The sequence below is a fragment of the Rhinoderma darwinii genome, chromosome 5 (genome assembly GCF_050947455.1).
Source record: "Rhinoderma darwinii isolate aRhiDar2 chromosome 5, aRhiDar2.hap1, whole genome shotgun sequence".
Lineage (NCBI taxonomy): Eukaryota > Metazoa > Chordata > Amphibia > Anura > Rhinodermatidae > Rhinoderma > Rhinoderma darwinii.
This window is the reverse complement of record NC_134691.1, coordinates 241003751-241026542: the sequence shown is the minus strand read 5'-3', so window position 1 is coordinate 241026542 and position 22792 is coordinate 241003751. Positions and strand designations below refer to the sequence as shown.

General features: G+C 39.2%; 1 protein-coding gene across 1 annotated transcript in view; it reads left to right on the top strand.

Annotated features, from left to right (window-relative positions):
* Nucleotides 1-15922, top strand: part of RAMP3 (receptor activity modifying protein 3) — a 483921-nt gene extending 467999 nt beyond the window's left edge. The window contains exon 3 of the mRNA XM_075828552.1: nucleotides 15018-15922. Within this exon, the coding sequence (XP_075684667.1) occupies nucleotides 15018-15273 (256 nt within the window). The 3' untranslated portion in view covers nucleotides 15274-15922. The remainder of the gene's footprint in view (nucleotides 1-15017) is intronic.
* Nucleotides 15923-22792: the final 6870 nt, after the last annotated feature.

Below are 22792 nucleotides of genomic sequence, written 5' to 3'. Positions count from 1 at the left end.
GGGACTGGGTAATACCACCATATTGTTACTGCATAAAAACCACTATACAAAGACCAATATTACCACAATGTAGTGATTATATGGTGGTAGATGTCAGTTATACACAGGAGCTCTGCAGACCATACAATTGATTACAGCATATTTATATCCAGTGACTCACAGGTGATGTTTTCTCTGATTGGACTCATTCACTTTCCCTATTTTTCTCCATCCGGCCCAGACCGCTGTGACGAATTATTGCAGCCATGACTCGTCTCTGCAGAATACACACAGACATGTTAGTTTCTTGCCTTTTCAGCACCCTCCACACCTATACCCCATCCTCTAAACAAACTCGTAATCCACAGTGCCCCAGATTGTAATAATGATCCTTCAGTGCTCGACACAATAAAAGTGCCCCATCATTAACTGTGCCCCCTTTTTGCCCCCACAGTAATAATGCCCCCTTTGTGGCCCATGTAGATTGCGTTAAATGCAGCACTCTGTGGATAACACCACACTGCCCTCCTCCTTGTGTATAGTGCCATACAGCCCCCTGTAGATCGTGCCATACAGCCTACCTTAGTAGGTAGTGCCACACAAGCTCCCCCTTGTATATAGTGCCACACAGTCCCCCCTCCCTGTGTATATAGTGCCACACAGCCCCCTCCCCTTAAATATAGTCCCACACCGCTCCCCCTTGTATATAGTGCCACACTGCCCCCTCCCTTGTGTGTATACTAGAGAGGGGGCTGTGTGGCACTATATACAAGGGGGGCTGTGTGTCACTGTATATAAGGGGGGTCTTTATGGCACTATATACAATGCCACACAGACCCCCCTTGTATACAGTGCCACATAGCCCCGCCTTGTATATAGTGCCACACAGCCCCCCTTGTATATAGTGCCACACAGCTCCCCCTCCCCTTGTATATGGTGCCACACCGCCCACCCTTGTATATAGTGCCACACAGCCCCCCAAATAAATAAAAAAAAATAGTATTTACCTATTTAATTGTATTACCAGTTGTCCCCCCTCCCCCTAACGCCACCCTGAGTGTAATTCTGTGGCCAATTTTCTGCTGGGATTCCTTAGGTGTCTGGAATTCATGTGCATGCCACTTTGACAGGTGCAACCTACCTAAACATTGTTGCAGATCACTCACACCCCTTAATGGCAATGGTATTCCCTAATGGCATTGGCCTCTTTCAGCAGGATAATGCTCCCTGCCACACTGCAGAAAATATTCAAGAATGGTTTGAGGAACATGACAAAGAGTTTAAGGTGTTGAGTTGACCTCCAAATTCCCCAGATCTCAATCCGAGGTAGCATCTGTGGCATGTGCTGGAGAAACAAGTCCGCTTCATGAAGGCCTCATCTCGCAACTTACAGGACTTAACCCCTTGACGCATTGTCACATACATGTAGATGAGAAGCGTTACAGGGAAGTTTGGAGCACGCTTGCAGTGAGAAAAACATCAGAAAATTGTGTTTTAGACTAAATAAATCCTAATCTTCCTCTCCCTCTAACTTAAACGTACAGGCATCTAGTAAGCTAAGATTTATGTTAGAATTATCCTCACACTAGGGAGCTACTTTAGCTTTTCTTTGGTTTTGTGCCTGCATAATGTATGTATATTTTCACATCTGTGTCTTATGAATGTCTCCATTTGTAATTAATGCAACAATGAAAACTACAAAAACATTCCCAAAATGTAATTATATACATACACTATTTAGTTTCCAATAAATCAATGGGCTCTGCATTTTCCGTCTGAGGAACAATTTTAGAGATTTTCTTTAATGTATATATAATTTGTCTTTTCTTTAGCATAAATCCTTTTGGCATTTTTTGTTAAATGTGAGTGTTGCAAAGTTACGAGTGAGTGAGATGTGATAGATGTAGAAATATTTTAGTGCTTTGGGGAAAGTGTTAGAAAAATAACAAGATTGCCTCAGCTGTATGTGCTAGAAATAGAAAAGTGAATGTTTATAATAGAGATAATAATGGCAGTAATAAAATTCTAACTAATATTCTTTATAATATTTATTCATTCTAAAATAATAGCATATTAGTCAAAGGGGTGCTCTCACAAAGACAACCAATTTTTAAAATGAAGTCAGCTTTTATCTCCGTTCTGGCACATGAAGTGAGTCCCGTGCAGGGGACCGCTTTTATGATGTCTATATGCCCTTTAATGTTTATAAAACCCTTTGTTAACACGTTAATCTTTTAAGCTAATGGGTGTGTCGGGAATGCCCGTGCCAAAATAGAATAGAATCCAGATTCGTAGTTTTAAGACTGTATTGTAGGTTATTGTTATCATATTATCATTTTTCTGACGAATGACATATTTGTAGGGACTTGTGACCCTTGTAGTGCTGAAAAACCCAGCCACGGTGGCCATGAGAAGAAGATGAAGCCAGAGAGAGCTTAATTAACTCTAGTAATATAATTTGTATACTAATAATCTAGTATAGTAATTTTGGAAACAGCCTAGCCATCATGCTTGGAGGTTTCCTTAACTTCAATAGACTACAACGTAAAGAGCCTAGCTGATGTACAGTTGGATCCCTTCTGCTTCTACGAATGTAAATATATACCTCTTCCTTTGATTAACCCCTTCCCCCTGCTTGCATTCTGGGCCCTAATGTCCAAGCCATTTTTTACATTTTTCCATTGTCACATTAGAAGAGCTGTAACTTTTTTATTTTTGCGTCGCCATAGCTGTATAAGGTCTTGTTTTTTTGCGGGACGACTTGCAGTTTTTATTGGTACCATTTGAGAGTAGATGCGACTTTTTGATCACTTTTTATCACGTTTTTTTTAAGTCAGGATTAACAGAAAACAGCAATTTTTCCATTGTTTTTTATTTTATTTTTTACGGCGTTCACAGTGCAGGTTAAATAATGTAACAGCTTTATAGTCGGGGTCGTTACGGACGCGGCGATACCAAATATGTGTAACTTTTTTGCTTTATTGTATTTTTTTTTAATAGTAAAGCATTTTGTAAGGGGAAAAGCTGGGTTTTTCATTTTTTTTGTTTCACTTTTTTTTTTTTAATTAACTTTATTAAACTTTTTTACTAGTCCCACTAGGGGACTTCGATCGCTATTATAATACACTGCAATACTTTTGTATTGCAGTGTATTACTGCCTGTCCGTTTAAAACGGACAGGCATCTGCTAGGTCATGCCTGCGGCATGATCTAGCAGGCATTCGCTCCAGGCAGACCTGGGGGTCTTTATTAGACCCCCTGCTGACATAGAAGACACAGACACTCGGCGATTTTATCGCCGGGTGTCAGTGAGATGAGAGGGAGCTGCCTCCCTCTCTCCAAAACCACTCAGATGCGGTGCTCGCTATTGCGCACCGCATCTGAAGGGTTAAACGGGTGAGATCGATACTAATATCGATCTCACCCGGCAGAGCAGGGACGCCCCCAGCCCTCAGCTGCCTCTGGCAGCTGAGAGCAGGGAGATTTCACGGCTCCCTGCTCTGTTTACTTTATTCTACAGCAGCGACGTAGAATAGCGGCGCTCTAGAATAAAGCCCACTAATGACCGCCGTAAAAAGACGTATCGGCGGTCATTAAGGGGTTAACATTGATTACATAGTCAGCTAATGTAAATTGTAGCATATTTGTAATATACACCGTTCAGCCATAACATGAAAACTGAATATATTATTTTATTTTTGAATCTAGATAATACCGGCAAAGTTAAATTTATACATAAATACACAAATAACAATTTAAAAAGAGAATTCTCCTGGCCAGGAAAGAGAACATACAATAAACCTTCAAAACATGGGTTATATTGCCTGATAGATATATAACATACTATATATGTGTGAAACACGATTTTACAAAAAGGTTGAAGACCACACGTGGAAGGGAACATACGTTGGAATTTTACTTACCTGGTTGCCGGCGTGCGATCTTGTCCTGTTGGGTCGGTTCCTCTCGGAGTGCTTCTAATTCACCTGAAGTGCCGGTGTGCGATCCTGTATCGCTGGGTCCATATCCCCGTGAGTACAGTGGTTGTTGCCCGCATGGATCAATGGAGGAGAGTACCAGGGGAAGCAATGGTGGAGATGTGGATGCTTTGAAACTAATGTGTGGCCACACAGGTGAATTTTCCTTCTGAGGAGACCTGCCTTTCTTCACCCCGGAGTTGACTGCCTCCCCGTATGGTTTCCCTGGCACTTACTGGATGTCGGAGGCAAAGGTAATAACCTATACAAGCTTTTATCTTGCTTTAAAGCCCAATTTCATGAGAGCTATACATGGACCCAAAGGTCTGTGAAAAGACTTCCTATCACCACAAGATTTGAATTGGAACTGATAATCCATTGATGAGAGAAAAAAAGCACGCTTTCAACCACATTCCTTTAATTCATGAGGCTATTTTTCTATTTTGAGAGTCAAGTCATATTATATGCATATAAAGAAAATCTCTTTAAAAATACCATTACCAGCTACTCCCAATAGGAACTCTGGCAATATTGTGACAAAAATTACATATATGTTTGGAAACCGCAAGTGTGAATACAACCCAGCGGTTTTCCATTTTGAAATCCTTTTTGTAAAATCGTGTTTCACACATATATAGTATGTTATATATCTATCAGGCAATATAACCCATGTTTTGAAGGTTTATTGTATGTTCTCTTTCCTGGCCAGGAGAATTCTCTTTTTAAATTGTTATTTGTGTATTTATGTATAAATTTAACTTTGCCGGTATTATCTGGATTCAAAAATAAAATAATATATTTAATTTTATTAAACCCAAGAGTGCCTAGTTATATTCCTGGATCATTTTTTCTTTCTTTTTTTCTTTTCTCATTAATCTATATCAGGAATGGCACCGTGCTATATTACATTGCAATTTTGGGTTTGTTAGGTATGGTTTGTTATAACCACATCTTTTTTTTCATACATAACATGAAAACTACCTGCCTAATATTTTGTAGGTTACCCTCATGCCACCAAATCAGTTTTGACCCGTCGATGCATCGACCCTACAGATGCTTGATCGGATTCAGCTCAGGGGAATTAGGAGGCCCAAGAAAGGACCGGTTGTGCTTTCTTGGGCCACTTTTGGTAGGTACTAAACATGGCATAACGGGAACACCCCACGAGATCTTGTCTAGCCATCACAATCTGGCCCTTGTCAGTCGCTCAGATCCTTACGCTTGCCCATTCTTCTGCTTTCAACACATCAACTACAAGAACTGACTGTTGACCTAATAAATACTACCCCTTAAAAGGTTCCAATGTAATGGGATAATCAATATTATTCACTTCACCTGTCATTGATTTTAATGTTTTGGGTGAACATAGTATACTCATTACTTTTTTCGACGTATATTTCCATTTATTTATAAAAAAAATTAAGGCTTGGTTCACATTCTGCCTTTTTGTTATGTTTTGAAAAGCTGCCACAAAGGCGTTTTTTACTATCTGACGTTTTTACAAAGCATTCCTATAACCATTAACCTCTTCAGGACTAAGCCTGTTTTGGCCTTCAGGACGAAGCTGATTTTTCAAATCTGACATGTGTCACTTTATGTGGTAATAACTCTGCAATGCTTTTACCTATTCAAGTGATTCTGAGAGTGTTTTCTCGTGACATATTGTACTTTATGTTATGGAAAAAATTTGGTCGATAAATTCAATATTTATTTGTAAAAAACACCAAGATTTAGAGAAAATTAGCAAAAATTAGCATTTTTCTAAATTTAAATGTATTTGCTTGTAAGACAGATAGTAATACCGCACAAAATACTTACTAGTTTATATTTCCCATATGTCTACTTTATGTTTGCATCGTTTTTTGAATATTATTTTATTTTCTAGGACGTTACAAGGCTTAGAACTTTAGCAGCAATTTCTCATATTTTCAAGAAAATTTCAAAAGCCTATTTTTTCAGGGACCAGTTAAGTTCTGAAGTAGCTTTGAGGGCCTTATATATTAGAAAGTCCCCATAAATCACCCCATTTTGAAACCGGCACCCCTCAAAGTATCCAAAACAGCATTCAGAAAGTGTTTTAACCCTTTATGCGTTTTACAGGAATTAAAGCAAAGTAGATGTAAAATGTACAAATGTAATTTTTTTTTTCGAAAATTCATTTGTAATACATTTTTTCTAGAATATATTTTAGGCACCATGTCAGGTTTGAATAGGTCTTGTGGTACCAAAAGAGTAAAGATCCCCCACAAGATACCCCATTTTGGAAACTATACCCCTCAAGGAATTTATCTATGGGTATAGTTAGCATTTTGAACCCACAGTTTTTTTGCTAAATTTATTTGAATTAGTATGTGAAGATGAAAATCTATTTTTTTTGTGAAAAAACTTAGAAATGTTAAATTTTTACAAGGAATAAAAGTAGAGAAACACCCCAACATATGTAAAGCAATTTCTTCCGATTATAGTAATACCCCATATGTGGTAATAAAGTGCTGTTTGGACCCACAGCAGGCCTCAGAAGAAAAGGAACACCATTTGGATTTTGGATTTCTGATTTTGCTGGAATAGTTTTCAGTGCCGTATCGTGGTTGCAATGCACTGGAGGGATGAAAACAGCGGAAACCCCCCAAAAGTGACCCCATTTTGGAAACTACACCTCTCAAGGAATTTTTCTAGGGGTAAAGTTAGTATTTTGACCCCACAGTTGTTTTGCTGAATTCATTGGACTTAGTCTGTAAAGGTAAAAATCTACTTTTTTTCTGTAAGAACGTAGACATTTTTAATTTTTACAAGGAATTAAGGAGAAAACACACCCCAACATTTGTAAAACAATTTCTCCTGATTACGTAAATACCCCATATGTGGCAATAAACTGCTGTTTGGACCCACACCGGGGCTTAGAAGGGAAGGAGCGCTATTTGGCTTTTGGAGCTCAAATTTAGCTGGAATAGTTTTTGGGTGTTATGTCGAATTTTCAAAGCCACTGAGAGAGCAAAACAGTGGAAGCCCCCCAAAAGTAACCCCATTTGGGAAACTACACCACTTAAGGAATCTATCTAGGGGTATAGTGAGCATTTAGGCCCCACACGTCTGTTGCAGAATTTATTAGAATTAGTCCGTGAAAATGAATATCAACATTATTTCCACTAAAATGTTGCATTTTTGCAATTTCACAAAGGATAAAGGAGAAAATGCACCCCAACATTTGTAAAGCAATTTCTCCCGAGTACGGCTACACCTCACATGTGGTCATAAATGTTTTTTCATTAAAAAGTAATTAACCCTTTCCGAACTGATCCATGTTTTGCTTTTTTCTTTTTCGTTTTTCCAGCCCGCTTTCCGAGAGCCACAACTTTTTTATTTTTCCGTCAATAGAGTGGTGTGAGGGCTTATTTTTTGCAGGGGAGGAGCTGTAGTTTTTATTGGTATCATTTTTTGGTACATAAGACTTTTTGAGCACTTTTTATTACATTTTTTGGTAGAGCCAAGGTGACCAAAAAACCGAGATTTTGCCATTTAAAATTCTTTATTTTTCACGGCGTTCACCGTGCGAGTTTAATAATTGTATATTGTAATAGCTTGGACTTTTACGGACATACACAAACACGCTCACTAATGGGAATCTCAAAGGAAGGTGATTAAACATGTGCAAGTATAGTTATATGTTATCAGCATGACTGCAGTGTCATTATGATGTTAATCAGTTCCAGGCAGGATCTGACATGCTTTAAAGGAACAGTGTCACCACAATTTTTTTTTTAATATGTTAAAGATGTTAGTGCTTTATTAAAAACGTTTGGATTAATTTGTGTGTTTGTGTGTTACTTTTTCTTATTTTTACACTTTATATTCCCTATGGGGGCTGCCATTTTTTTTTCCATTTCTGTATGTGTCGATTAACGACACATACAGACATGGAATACGGCAGCTCCAGTCCCATAGGGACTGCGAACGGGGCCCGTTCCATCCACTAACATGTACGCCGCTGTGTGGGAACGGCGCATGCGCCACTCCCACACAGTTCAATTTGAAATGCGCGCCGTCCGGCGCCATTTTCCTGTGGACCGGAAGTCGCGGCCGGACAGTAAGATTACTACTTCCGGTCGCGGCTTCCGGACTTGTGCACATGGAGCAGCGGCAACGGACGGAGCGGATGGACCGGAGGGAGCGGCGGCGACTGGAGCAGGTAAGGGATTTCTATGTATGTTTGTGTTTCAGTGTGTGTTTACTACTGTATGTAAACCTTCTACACTGTGTGTTAGCTCAAAAAATGGCGACACACAGTGTAGGAGGTTAGACCGTTCAAACCCCTCGTTTCTCCCGGCACTAGCCAGGATAAAGGAGGGGGGGATGCTGAGAGCTCACTAGAGCGAGGGCTTTTTACCCAATTTTGCAGCATAAAGCAATGTGGTTGCTTTACCACATGCAATGCTGCAATTTTGGGAATGGCTCCATCTAGTGACCAGCAATGGGAAATATTATAAATTAGAATCCAATTGAATCCAATTTATAATATTTCCTGACTCGTGAAAAAAAAAAAAAATTAGAACAATGTTTAATCACCTACACACTAATTGTTTAACTAAAAAAAAAAAAAACATGTTTTGCTGGCAACACATTCCCTTTAAAAGGCAAAGATGCACATGATGAAAACATAGTTTTATTACTTTACAAATTACTAGTCAAACCGCATATGGAATATTGTGTACAGTTGTGGGTACCAGTGTACAATAAAGACATACAAGAGCTGGAACAGGTTCAAAGGCGGGCAACCAAAGTAATAAATTGAATGAGAGCAGGACAGCAAGACGCAGCAGAAGCGGATTGTGGATTAACTATCGGAGATGCAGTGTATGCTGCAGGGGAATTTAGTGGGAATTAGAAAATAGGGATGAATTAAGGGGTAGGTACCTTTAAGGAAAAGGGGACTGTTAACATGCTAGAAGGGAAGTGGGTTATTCACAGGAAGGGGAGGTCTTTCCTTTAGTAGTGCCACAGGAAGAGAAGAGTTAGAATCCATGGTGTCTTCTTTGGAAGAGATTCTCCAGTCCCTGCGAAGGTGCTGTGTGGTGGCGACAATGTTCTTGTTGCCCCAGTTGAGAGGAGGGGATAGCGGTGATCCAAACCACTTGAGTCGCTTAGTCCTAAAGCTACTCCACTGGTTTGGCTTGGTGCCCCGTTCGGCTGGGAGGAATCCTGCAGCTCATCAGGACTCTGGAATTGCTAGAAAACTGCTTCGGGCACCCATTTGGATAAGTGGCATGTTTGGAGGTGGAAAAAGGCCCTGCTTCGGTGGCAGGTTGCTTCTGTGGCAGGTTGCTTTGGCGGCAGGCGTTGGCGGGTTGTCGCCAGCCCTGCTCTCAGATTAAGAAGATGCTGGTGAGGAGACTGCGGGCAAATGATTTGGCAGCTTTATAACGCATGCTTGGGAGGTGTCTTCAGTTGTCCAGATGACTGACCTGGTAACCAAGCAGGGCTGGAGACAGACTGTGAGGAGGCCACCTTAAGAATCAGCCCATTGACTGTGCTGCGGTGCTGGGGTTTGTGGTGTAGATGGGATGATGCGGGCCTTGTTAAGTCCCTGCGATTTGTTGGAGCAGGTGGAGGGGTTGCTGGGAGCTCATGCCATCTGTGAGGTTTTGTTGGGCCTGGCGGGAATTTGTGTTCTGCATTGAAGTATCCGGACGGGACCCCCATGAATAATGGCATTTATCACAGCATGTGTTTTGTGTCATATACTTTATTTAACGCAGCCATAGACTGGGTAGGCATTTCACAGGGCTCGTATTATGTGGACTGTTGCTTGCCTATGGGTTGCTCTCTTTCTAACTTTGAGTATTTAGCATCTTTTTTTTGATTGGGTTCACAAGCAGGAGGCCAGCTGGGCCTATGTGCTTCACTACCTGGATGATTTTCTATTTGTGGGGCCAGCGGGTTCTATTTTGTTGCATACTATGGAGAGGGTTTTGAGATGTTTTGGGGTTTCTTTTGCTCTGAACAAAGCAGAAGTACGAGCACTATTTTTAAGAAACATAATTGATTGTGATTTGATGGAGCGTCGATTGTCGGATAATAAGCTGGAAGTTTTGCAGGCCTCAGTGGTACAGGCTAGACATGTCAGGACAGTTGCTAGGGAAGCTTATTCGTGGGGTACATGGTGAAAGTATTTTTGCACAGCTGGTGAATAATGTAACATTCAAACAGGTTCCCGTTTGAGTGAAGTCCCCAGGAACTGGGGACCTTTGGTCAGTGTGGGCAGCTAAGGATAATAATGTCTTGAGATCAGTTGAGTAAAATGTAACTAACAAGATTTTATACAGTTGCATGGAAACGCAGATTTAGGGTATGTGCACACGATAACGTCAATTACGGCTGAAATTACGCAGCTGTTTTCAGGAGAAAACAGCTCCTGAATTTCAGACGTAATTGCTCGTACTCGCGTTTTGCGAGGCGTCAATTACGGCCGTAATTTGGAGCTGTTCTTCATTGAAGTCAATGAAAAACGGCTCAAATTATGTCCCAAGAAGTGTCCTGCACCTCTTTGACGACGCTGTTATTTTACGCGCCGTCTTTTGACAGCGACGCGTAAAATTACAGGTCGTCGGCACAGTACGTCAACAAACCCATTGAAATGAATGGGCAGATGTTTGCCGACGTATTTGAGCCGTGTTTTCAGGCGTAATTCGAGGCGTAAAACGCCTCGTTTACGCCTGAAAATAGGTCGTGTGAACCCAGCCTAATTGTGGATTGTAAGCATTCTTGATATGTTACTATGAGTTGTGGGAAATTGCTTCAAAGTAAGAATGCTTTAAAAAAATAGAATGATAATAGTTTTTTTTATCATGTAACAAAGAACAAAGTGAATGAACAGAGGAGAAATCTAAGTCAAATCAATATTTGATGTGACCACCCTTTGCCTTTAAAACAACATCATTCTTCTAGGTACACTTGCACACAGTTTTTGTAGGAACTCGGCAGGGAGGTTGTTTCAAACATCTTGGAGAACTTACCACAGATCTAATGTGGATGTATGCTACCTCAAATCCTTCTGTCTCTACATGTAATCCCAGCCAGACTTGATGATGTTGAGATTAGGGCTCTGTGGCCATATCACTTCCAGGGCTCCTTGTTCATCTTTATGCTGAAGATAGTTCCTAATGACATTGGCTGTATGTTTTGGGTCATTGTCCTGCTGCAGAATAAGTTTGGAGCCAATCAGACACCTCCCTGATGGTATTACATGATGGATAAGTATCTGCCTGTATTTATGAGCAATAATTAATCCTGACCAAATCCCCAACTCCATTTGATAAAATGCAGCTCAAAACTTGTAAGGATGTGCCAGCATGCTTCACTGTTGCCTTTAAACACTCATTACTGTATTACTGTAAGCCAAATGTTTCAAATGTTGACTAGTCAGTCTAGAGCACCTGCTGCCATTTTTCTGCACCCCAGTTCCTATGTTTTCATGCATCACGCTGAAAGTATGGGTTTTTGACCGCATTTTCCATGAAGACCACTTCTGGCTAGACTTCTCTGAACAGTAGATGGGTGTACCTGGGTCCCACTGGTTTCTGCCAGTTCTGAGCTAATGGCACTGCTGGACATCTTCCAATATAAAAGGGAAGTAAGCATGATGTGTCTTTGATCTGCTGCACTAAGTTTCCTTGGCTGACCACTGCATCTATGGTCTTCAACATTGCCCATTTTGTGCTTCTTCACATCTTGAAACCCCAGTCTGCTTTGAAATTTTTGCCTGGGAGAGACCTTGCTGATGCAGTATAACTACCTTGTGTCTTGTTGCTTTGCTCAGTCTTGCCATGGTGGACCCATGACATGAAACATTCTTCCACAATCTCACCGTTGTAGCAGAGTTTGGCTGTTCCTGACCCAGATTTAAGCTTCCTACACAGCTGTTTATTTTACAGTTAATGACTGTGTTTCAACATACATATGAAAATGATGATCATTATCACCTGTTTGGTATAATTGGTTAATCATACACCTAACTAGACTCCTACAAAACCCATGACTTTGTGCAAGTGTACCTAGAAGTATTGATGATGTTTTTAAGGCAAAGGGTGGACACCAAATATTGATTTGATTTTAGATTCCTCTTCTGTTTATACACTTTGTAATTCATTAATTGATTAAAAAAACGTATATTTTTGAAAGCATTCTTACTTTGCTTCATTTTTCCACAACTGCGTAAAACTTTTGCACAGTACTGTACACACATCCACCATAATATTTAAGCCACTGACAGGTGAAGTGAATAATATTGTTTATATCATAATTCACAACTGTCAAGGGGAGGGAGGATATATTAGGCACCAAGTGGACAGTTGAAGTTGATGTGTTGGAACCAGGAAAATAGCCAAACAATTGTAATGGCTAGATGGATGGTCACAAGAGCATCTCTTAGGTTTTCCTAATATGCAGTGGTTAATACCTACCAAAAGTGGTTCATGAATGACAACAGGGGAAATGGCAACAGGGTCATGGGCACTCAATGATCATTGAAGCGCGTGGGGAGCGAAGGCTAGGCCGTCTGCTCCAATCCAACAGAAGAGCTACTGTAGCACAAATTGCTGACAAAGTGAATGCTGGCTACGATAGAAAGGACCATCACAGCATACAGTGTATGGGCCTGCATAGCTGTGTAGTATACAATATTATGCAGATGGGAAACGAAGTACTATGCACACCAATATGGAATTATTTATCCAAGCAATTTATTTATTTATTTGTAGCCTCACACAGCGGTTACCCGCCAATCTTACAGCGCCAGCCACGCAGGACCAGCATTGACTAAAGTGCCTGAGGAAGGTCAATGTTTTGACCGAAACGTCGCACGCACTGTCACTGGCTATAAATAAATAAATAAATTACTTGGATAAATAATTCCATATTGGTGTACATAGTACTTCGTTTCTTTACTGGATCGGGTTGGGCCCCTACTCATACACCCATACCATTACCTAGTGCTATCCGAACCTTGTAACTATATTATGCAGATGGTTTCAATATTAATATTAGTCAGATAGTGAATCAGTGTACATTACTTATTTCTTAATGGGTATGGGTTGCAGTAAATAAAGTTTAATGGATAGCAATCATAAAATTTTAAAAATACTACCATAGTACATTGTGACCAACATCTGCATAGCTCATACTCTCCCCGTGTTTACTGTGGAATTCTTCTGGGTATTATGGTTTCCTCCCATACACTAAAAACATACTAATACAGCAGGTTAATTGGCTTCCTAAGAAGTTATAACAAAAAGAAACAGATATCCTTTTCAAATAACCCAAAAAATGCAAATATTATTGCACGGTGCCGTCCAATATAATAATATAGCAAAAAAGAAAAGAAAAAAAGGAAAAATATTGAACAAAACCAGCACACTTTGGGTAGAAATTAAGTACAAAATACCAAGTATTTAAAACAAAAATACAAAATTATTTAATTATTAAAAGTATTTGACAATTATCATATTGGAATAACATTACACATAGTATCATATTAATACGAGTGCTATTTGAATAAGCCGACAATTTGATGCATGCATCCAAACATATGTTTAAGCATTATAACTTAATGACAACATATAATTCCAGGGAGATAGTCATCCCATAGTATTTAAATATAATTGGAAAAGACCAGATATTAAAGGCTTTATGCAAAAATATGAGACAAATTATCCCTACCTAAAATTCGGCAACATACAATTTACTTCATGCTTTTGCAAGAGAGACAAAAAGAGACACTCCCAAAATATGTTTGAGGAAAATTGTATCTAGCTATCAGCTAGCGTTTCCTTCACTGGTACCTTGAAATTACAGGTATAGTCCAGGTTACAAGACGTCTTTTAGGACGGGATCCAGCTGACAAAACGTCCAGAAAACAACTTTTTTATCAGGATGTGCCGAAAATTAGATGCATGTATCCAAAATTATGTTTAGGCAATTGAGTAATGAGCAATCTATAATTCCAGGGAGAAATTCATCCACATCACATCCATATGTACCTGGAAAGGACCCGATATTACAGGTTTTATGCCAAGAGAGAGGAAGATATATTTTCTCTTCGTGAGATTCAACTATTTCCAAATCACTTCATCTACTTGCGAGAAAGACATAGAAGACACTCCCAAAGTCTGTTTGGAGAAAGTTTGGTACCTTTGTATTGTAAGTGTAGTCCAGGTTCCAACACCTCTTTCAGGATGGGATACAATTTTCCTCAAACATATTTTGGGAGTGTCTCTTTTTGTCTCTCTTGCAAATGCATGAAGTAAATTGTATATTGCCGAATTTTAGGTAGGGATAATTTGTCTCATTATATTTTTGCATAAAGCCTTTAATATCTGGTCTTTTCCAATTATATTTAAATACTATGGGATGACTATCTCCCTGGAATTATATGTTATCATTAAGTTATAATGCTTAAACATATGTTTGGATGCATGCATCAAATTGTCGGCTTATTCAAATAGCACTCGTATTAATATGATACTATGTGTAATGTTATTCCAATATGATAATTGTCAAATACTTTTAATAATTAAATAATTTTGTATTTTTGTTTTAAATACTTGGTATTTTGTACTTAATTTCTACCCAAAGTGTGCTGCTTTTGTTCAATATTTTTCCTTTTTTTCTTTTCTTTTTTCCACATGTATTTGTCTGAGATAGGGAATTTAGGTTGTGGGACGAGTGATGACAATTATTGTACCATGCTGCAGGATATGTTGGCGCTCTATAAACAACGGGAATGAAATAATTGGGTTACAGATTTGCTGCTTTCTTTACTGTATTTGTTAATGTTAACAATCGTTACTTGTGTTTGGTATCTAGAGGAGATTTTCATGCCTATCCTTAGACTGGCATATGTGTTTATACATAGGCATTTGGGTATTAGGAGTATACTTAAAATGCTTGAAGTTTAAAATTATGTACTGTATGTACTATATTCTTGGGGTGGGGGGAGTTATTTATGAATCTCTTTGCCAACCAGTAATAACTTTTTCACCAAATTATTACTTCTATATTTTCCCACAGGCACTATAACATACTTTCAAAATGTGCAGAACTTACAGCTGGAAGGGGAAACTGCTTTTGGCCAAACAGCTTGGCAGAAAGATTCATTATTGGAATACACACAACATTTTTTTCAAACTGTTCTTCAGACACAGCAATATGGGAAGATCCTCCGGATGATATTCTTAGCGCTCTCATTTTAATCCCTGTCTTTTTGACAGCAGCCATGATCAGTTTAGTGGTGTGGTGCAGTAAAAGAGGTGATATTTTTGGGTAAACCAATTTCCTTGGGATTTGGTAAATGCTGTGACTGGCAAAGAAAGCACATAAGAAAAAAAAAGCCATTTGAAGGTCACGAACTACTAATCAAATGTATAGAATATTTACTATGTTGCTGAACAAATATATCTGTGTTGTTAAAATAGATATGGGACACAAGAACGATCTAAGAATGTAGTAGAAACCTTTTACTGTTGTTCTTCAATATAGTTGGTTCTTTTCTCCGTAGCGACCCCCTCCTTATAATACACCACTATACATGTACTTCATGTGCAGCTGGATTTTCATGGTTGTGCCTGTTGCTGTGAGCACATCTGTTATAACAAGGGGATATAAAGACTCATGACTGAACAACAGAATTTAATATTAAACATTGCCCATTAGGATGTGTATTGTGTGTGTGTTATCATTTTTTTTTTAAACCTAGTGATTATTTTGGAATGAAACCTAAAGGATTGTTTCATAAACAAACAGACTATTTTTTAAATTTCCACTGCTAATAACATGACACTACTAACTTGTTAAATTGTAAGTTTTGTTTGGCTTTGACTACAAACCTGCACATATATACATCTTCTAGTAGACATGGGGCATTGCAGAATATTATCTATACACAGTACATCAAATAGATGAAAAGAAGTTGCAGCACTCACGTGAAAATTCAGATACTTTTTCATGTGTGTATATATATATATATATATATATATATATATAAGTAATATATATATATAGATATACATATATTATATAAATAAATATATATATATATATATACACACTATATGGACAAAAATATTGGGACACCAACACATTATGCCTAAAGAAGCTTTTATGACACCCCATTCTAAATCCATAGGCATTAATATAGAGTTGGTGTCCCCCCCCCTCTTGCAGCTAAAACAGTCTCCACACTACTGTGAAGGCTTTCTACAAGCTTTTGTAGTGCATCTGTGGGATTTTTTGCCCATTCATTTAGAAAAGAATATTTGTGAAATCAGACACTGATGTTGGACAAGGGGGCTTGGCAAACTCAGTTCCAGTTCATCCCAAAGGTGTTCGATGGGGTTGAGATCAGGACTCTTTGCCGGTCAGTCAAGTTATTTCATACCAAATTCACCCAACCATGCCTTTATGGACCTTCCTTTGTGCACTGGGGCACAGTCATGCTGGAACACAAAGGAGCCTTCTACATACTGTTTCCTTAAAGTTGGAAGCATACAATTGTCCAAAATGTCTTGATATGCTGAAGCATAAAGTTTTGCCTTCACTGGCAGTAAGAGAACTATGGCAACCCCTGAAAAACAAACCCATAGCACTATACCTCCTCCACCAAACTTACAGTTGGCACAATGCAGTCAGGAGGGTAACGTACTCCTGGCATTTGCTAAACCTTCACTTGACCATTTGACTGCCAGATAGAGAAGGGAGATTCATCACTGCATGGAACGCATTTCCTCTCCTGCAGAGTCCAGTGTCGGTGTACTTTACACGATTACATCTGATGCTTGGCATTGTGCTTGGTGATGTAATACTTGAATACAGCTTCTCAGTTGTGAAAACCAAAGCCATGAAGCTCCCACTACGCAGTTTTGTTAATGCCACAGGTGGTTTTTGGACTTAGCTATTAAGTCAGCAGAGCGTTAGCAACTTTTATGTAGTATGCGCTTTAGCACCCGGCAACCCCGCCTATATCTTTACGTGGTCTGCCCCCTGTTGCTAAATTGCTGTGGTTCCTAAACACTTCCACTTTGCAATAATACCACTCACAGTTGATCGTGGAATATCTAGAAGGGAAGAAATGTCAGGAATTTACTTCTTGGAATGGCATCCTATTACAGTACCACGCTCAAATTCAGTGAGCTCTTTAAAATGACCTATTCTTTCCAAAATGTTTAGAAAGGTAGACTGCATGTCTAGGTACTTGATTTTATACATCTGTGGCAATGGACTGAATTAAATACATGAATTCAATAATTAGGAGGGGTGTCCCAATACTTTTGTCCATAAAGCATGTGTATGTATACATGTACATACATACATACATACATACATACATACATACATACATACATGCATACATGCACACACATACAGGGCATAACTAGAAAAGACTGGGCCCCATATCAAACTTTTGAGTGGGCCCCCCTTGAGCAAGACCATTTACCAGCTCTATGTAAAAGCTGAGACATTGTGGTGCCTTGAACCTGTATTTGTAAATGCACCAGTCCAGCCCCCAAACAATTGGCCCTGATATAAACACTAATGTACATATATGATAATTGACCTCTCAGTAATAGTCATGCACTTAACAAATAATACAAAGGCCAAATAATATCTCCACACTATGATCACATATATCTACCACAAAGACCAAGTAAACCAATAATCTTGCCTTACAGTGGTCACATATCAGTTCTACACTGGCGCTCTGCAGAGTATCATCATGCTGTGAATACAGTGCAATGAATAAAACACAAACAATCTAGTATACTGTCACGCTTGTGTGAATGTATCCTATTGCAGCCTATGAAGTCTATTCACTTGAGGCTTGCAGTAATAGTGTCAAAAAGCAATGCTTTTCCAAAGGCTTTGTCCACCTTTGCAACCAATTTTATAGTAGTGTTCCAGTGCATTTAAAATAAAACCAAAAGCAACTTTACAAAGCATTTTGACAAAAAAAATCTCCTACAGCGAACCAAAGGCTACACTACACTCCTAAAAACTTTATACAATGGGTGATCGTGATTTATAATCCTGCCCAAACGGGGTGCTATGGATGCTGATCTTATTCATCTTACATGGACATGTTCCAAAGTGCATTTGTATTAGACCACTGTTATGCAGTACCTAAGCAAAATGTTTGAATTGGATTCTGTAAAAAAAATTTCACTCATTTTGCTATCGTCTGACTTTTGACCATGGAAAGTACAGGGCAAGGGAAGCTCCTTTTACAGCTATTGTTTTTGGCAAGACTGTAGATCTTACAGTGTAACTAAACGTTCAACAAACTTCCGACATGTCATAGTGACATGTCAGAAGTTTTGATTGGTGGGGGTCCGAGAACTGAGACCCCCACCAATCGCTAAAACTAAGGGGCAGAAGCACTCGTGTCAAAGTCTATGAGCTCGTACTCTGATACATCGGCTTTCCGGAACAAAACGAACAGATGGTTTATATGTTTTATTTTTGATATATTAACGCTTGGATTTCGTTTTTTGCTATAGAAAATTAGAATTAAAAAAAAAATAATCTCATAGAGCTTTCTGTCAACAGCTGCTATGGTAACAAGCTATAAACAAACCATGTGTAGCCTGATCCTGCAGTCACTCCCTTCCGCTGTCCCCTACTTCTTGCAGATCAAAGCTAGCCTAATGTAGGTGACAGAGGGAAGGTATTAGCACATGACTGCAGGACCAGGCTACGTATACTGAGTTTGATTGTAGACTGTAAGCATGGAGACAAAGATATGCATAGGAGATATGGACACAAAAGTGTAGGAGATTTTTAGTCAAGACACTTTGCAAAGTTTAAATTTTTAGTGTAGATGCATTGGTGCAATAAAAAAAAAAATGTGAATATAACCTTTAAGAAATTTTCCTATGGGGTTCCTTATGTACAATGATATCTGTCTTTAATTGTTTTGGGCATATGTCTAGGTGTTATATGGAAGATCTCCCTGCTTCTTTGCCGATGAAGGTACCTGAAGGCTTCAAAATATTCTTCACTGTAACTATCAGTACACAGTCCAGTACATTATTATCCGTTTGATAACTGATTATGGCTGATAGCATTGAAGGACAATTGAAGTAATTAAAGAGGCTATGTCACCACATTATAAGTGGCCTATCTTGTACATAACGTGATCGGCGCTGTAATGATTGGTCAGCGTCATACACTTCTCCCCATTCATTTACACTGCAAATCGTGATTTAGCTATATCGCTATGCGCAGTCACATAAACACACTATAACGCTACTCATGTGTCATGACAATGAATATACATTACCTCCAGCCAGGACGTGGTGTGTATTCATTCTCCTGACCACTTCTGTAGCGTCTCTGTGAGTTACAGAATAGCAGGCGTAGTCTCGCAAGATTATGCTGTAAACTGTCATTCACAGCGAGATCTCGCTGTGCTGTGCTGTAACTCACAGATACGCTACAGAAGTGGTCAGGAGAATGAATACACATCACGTCCTGGCCGGAGGTAATGTATATTCATTGTCATGACACATGAGTAGCGTTATAGTGTGTTTATGTGACTGCACATAGCGATATAGCTATATCACGATTTGCAGTGTAACTGAATGGAGAGAAGTGTATGACGCTGATTGATCACTGATTGGTCAGTGTCATACACTCCTCTGTACAACGCCCACTTGGTCCTATAGTAAAACACGCCCAGTTGTCCATTGAGAAACTCATTAGCATAAAGCTAATATAGGTCATAACTCAGTCAAAAATGATAGTTTTTCTAAATAAAAAACACTGCTGTAATCTACATTACAGAGCCGATCACATCATGTACAATATAGGCCACTTATAATGTGGTGACAGAGCCTCTTTAAAGGTCTAAGTGAATTTCAAAAGCTAAACTTATCACGGGAATCCATTATGAATTTAAGCTTTCCCAGAGCGCAATGTTGCAGTAGGAATATCTACCAAATAAATATTGTTAATAAACATTGTCTGTTAAATAGTGCCATATTTCTCCATAAATGTGAAGATTTCACAGATAATTTGTATTATTTCTTAATGTAATAAACATATGTATACTATTATATATTCTTTTTTTATTGTCTGTTAAAGTTAAATAAAATTAAACCAAACTTAAATGTAAAGTATTTATAATTCCAATATTGTAATTGAGAGCTATTTTATATTCAGTTATTTGAAATTGTTGGCACCAGTTTTGTTATTTCCTGTAAGGACCTACAATCAGTTGCATTGAATTAATTTTAAAGTCTCAAAAATTTCTGCAACAAATCTTCTGTGGACATGTGGACATGGGGACTAGGGAAATGAACAGGCTCTATGTTCGTATGTTATTGTCTTCTGTGTGCTCGGGTTTGACATATAGCGCATTGGATTGAAAGATTTTTTTTGGAGGGGCTGGTGAAGACCCAGCGGTCATGGTGCACATTGACACAAATTACAAAGTTAGAGGTAGGTGAAAGGTCCTAAAACATGATTTTCAGAAATATTACATGTACCACACGTGCCACAGCAGAGAGACAGCGGGAGATTAGGTAGGTGAACAAGTGGCTAAAGAATTGGTGTAGGAAGGAGGGGTTTGGGTTTTTGGAGAACTGGGCAAACTTCTCTGTTGGCTACAAACTCTACGGTAGGGATGGACTGCATCTAAATAGGGCGGGTGCAGCTGTGTTGGGGATGTAGATGGCTAGAAGGTTGGAGGGGTATTTAAACTAGGGAACCAGGGGAGGGCAAAAACTGTATAGGAGGGGAGGACAGTGTAGCTAGTGAGCAAATTAACATGTGGTGGAATAGAGGAATGGGTTAGAACAGTTAAAAGGGAAACAGAAGAAAAGTGGTATGGATAAACATAACCAAGTGCAATTATACTAATGGCAGAAGCCGCAATAACAAGATTAAGGAATTATAATCAATAATGCTGCAGGAGAATTATGACAAAGTGGGGCATGACTGGATGAAAGCTATGACTAGGCTGTTAATTTGCAGGGAAACAGTCTGTTTAGAGATGACCGTACCAATAAGAATTGAAATGGGGTTGCTAATACATATGTAAAATCCTGCCTACAGCCCATCCTGCGTCATGATGTCTATGAAGGAAATTATCATGTGGAGTCCCTATGGGTGGAAATAAGGGGAGGGAGAAAGAATAAAAAAATACTGATATGGGATTGTTATGAGTCTCCAAATATTAGGCAAGAAGTCAAAAATCAACTAAGGCAAAAAGAGGAGGCAACAAATCATAATGAAGTAATTATTATGGGGGACTTTAACTACCTGCAGGTCAAAGCTGCAGGTCAAACAAAGGAAACAGATATTTGACAATAATTAAAGGCATGGTGTTGCCCTAAAAACATGTTTTTTTTTAAAAAATTAAACATTTAGTGTGTAGGTGATTAAACATTGTACCAATTTTTTTTATTTTTTTCGCGAGTCAGGAAATATTATAAATTTTTTCAAATTTATAATACTACCCATTTTTGGTCACTAGATGGAGCTAGTTCCCAAAATTGCAGCATTGCAACATTGGGTTAAAAGCCCTCGCTCTAGTGAGCTCTCAGCATCCCCCCTCCTTTATCCTGGCTAGTGCCGGGATAAACGAGGGGTTTGAAAGGTTTAACCTCCTACACTGTGTGTCGCCATTTTTTGAGGTAACCCACAGTGTAGTAGGTTTACATACAGTAGTAAACACACACAAACACTAACATACATTGAAATCTCTTACCTGCTCCTGCCGCCGCGGCTCCCTCCGGCCCGTCCGCTCCCTTTGCTGTCGCTGTTCCATGTGCACAAGTCCGGAAGCCGCGACCGGAAGTAGTAATATTACAGTCCGGCCGCGACTTCCGGTACACAGGAAAATGGCGCCGGACGGCGCCAATTTCGAATAGGACTGTGTGGGAGCGGCGCATGCGCAGTTCCCACACAGACGCCGTACACGGACGTGAATGGGACGGGAGCCGTTCACAGTCCCTATGGGACTGTGGCTGCCGTACTCCATGTCTGTGTGTGTCGTTAATCGACACACACAGAAATGGAACAAAAAATGGCAGCCCCCATAGGGAAGAAAAAGTGTAAAAATAAGAAACAGTAAAACACAAACACACAAATGAATATAAACGTTTTTATTACAGCACTAACATCTTTAACATATAAAAAAATTATTTGCCATGACACTGTTCCTTTAAATACAATTACCTTTCACAACTGGTGCAGAAGCCAACAAGAGGGAGGGGGGGCACTTTTAGACCTAATTTTAACCAATATGCCAGACTGAATATCACTACAGGCTGGGGTACATCTAGGCAATAGTGACCACAACATAACACGTTCTCATGTTTCTTTTTATAAGATGTTTAGTAGAGGAGCTACAAAAACACTAGACTTCAGAAAGGCCAATTTTCATGGGCTAAGTGATGACCTTAATGACCTAAACTGGGACAATGTCCTCAAAAGCAAAAAAATACACAAACTAAATGGGACATTTTTAGAAGCCTCTTAAATGTTTCCTGTGAAAAAATATATACCTTATGGGAATAAACAAGATAGAAATAGGGCGACACCAATGTAGATAAATAAAACAGTACGCCCCTGTTTACACAGTTTTTTGCAGGCAGAAAAAAATCTCCCATAAAATTCCTTCGCATTTTAAGCTGTCTGTGCTTTCTTCCACGTTTTTCGCGCCGCTGTTTTCTTTTCTGCCTTCCATTGATTCCAATAGGGGGGCCAAAGGTGTAAACCACGGCAAGAAAAGACAACGGTGAAAAAACCTCTGCCTCACATTGAAATCAATGGTGTCAATTTAGGTC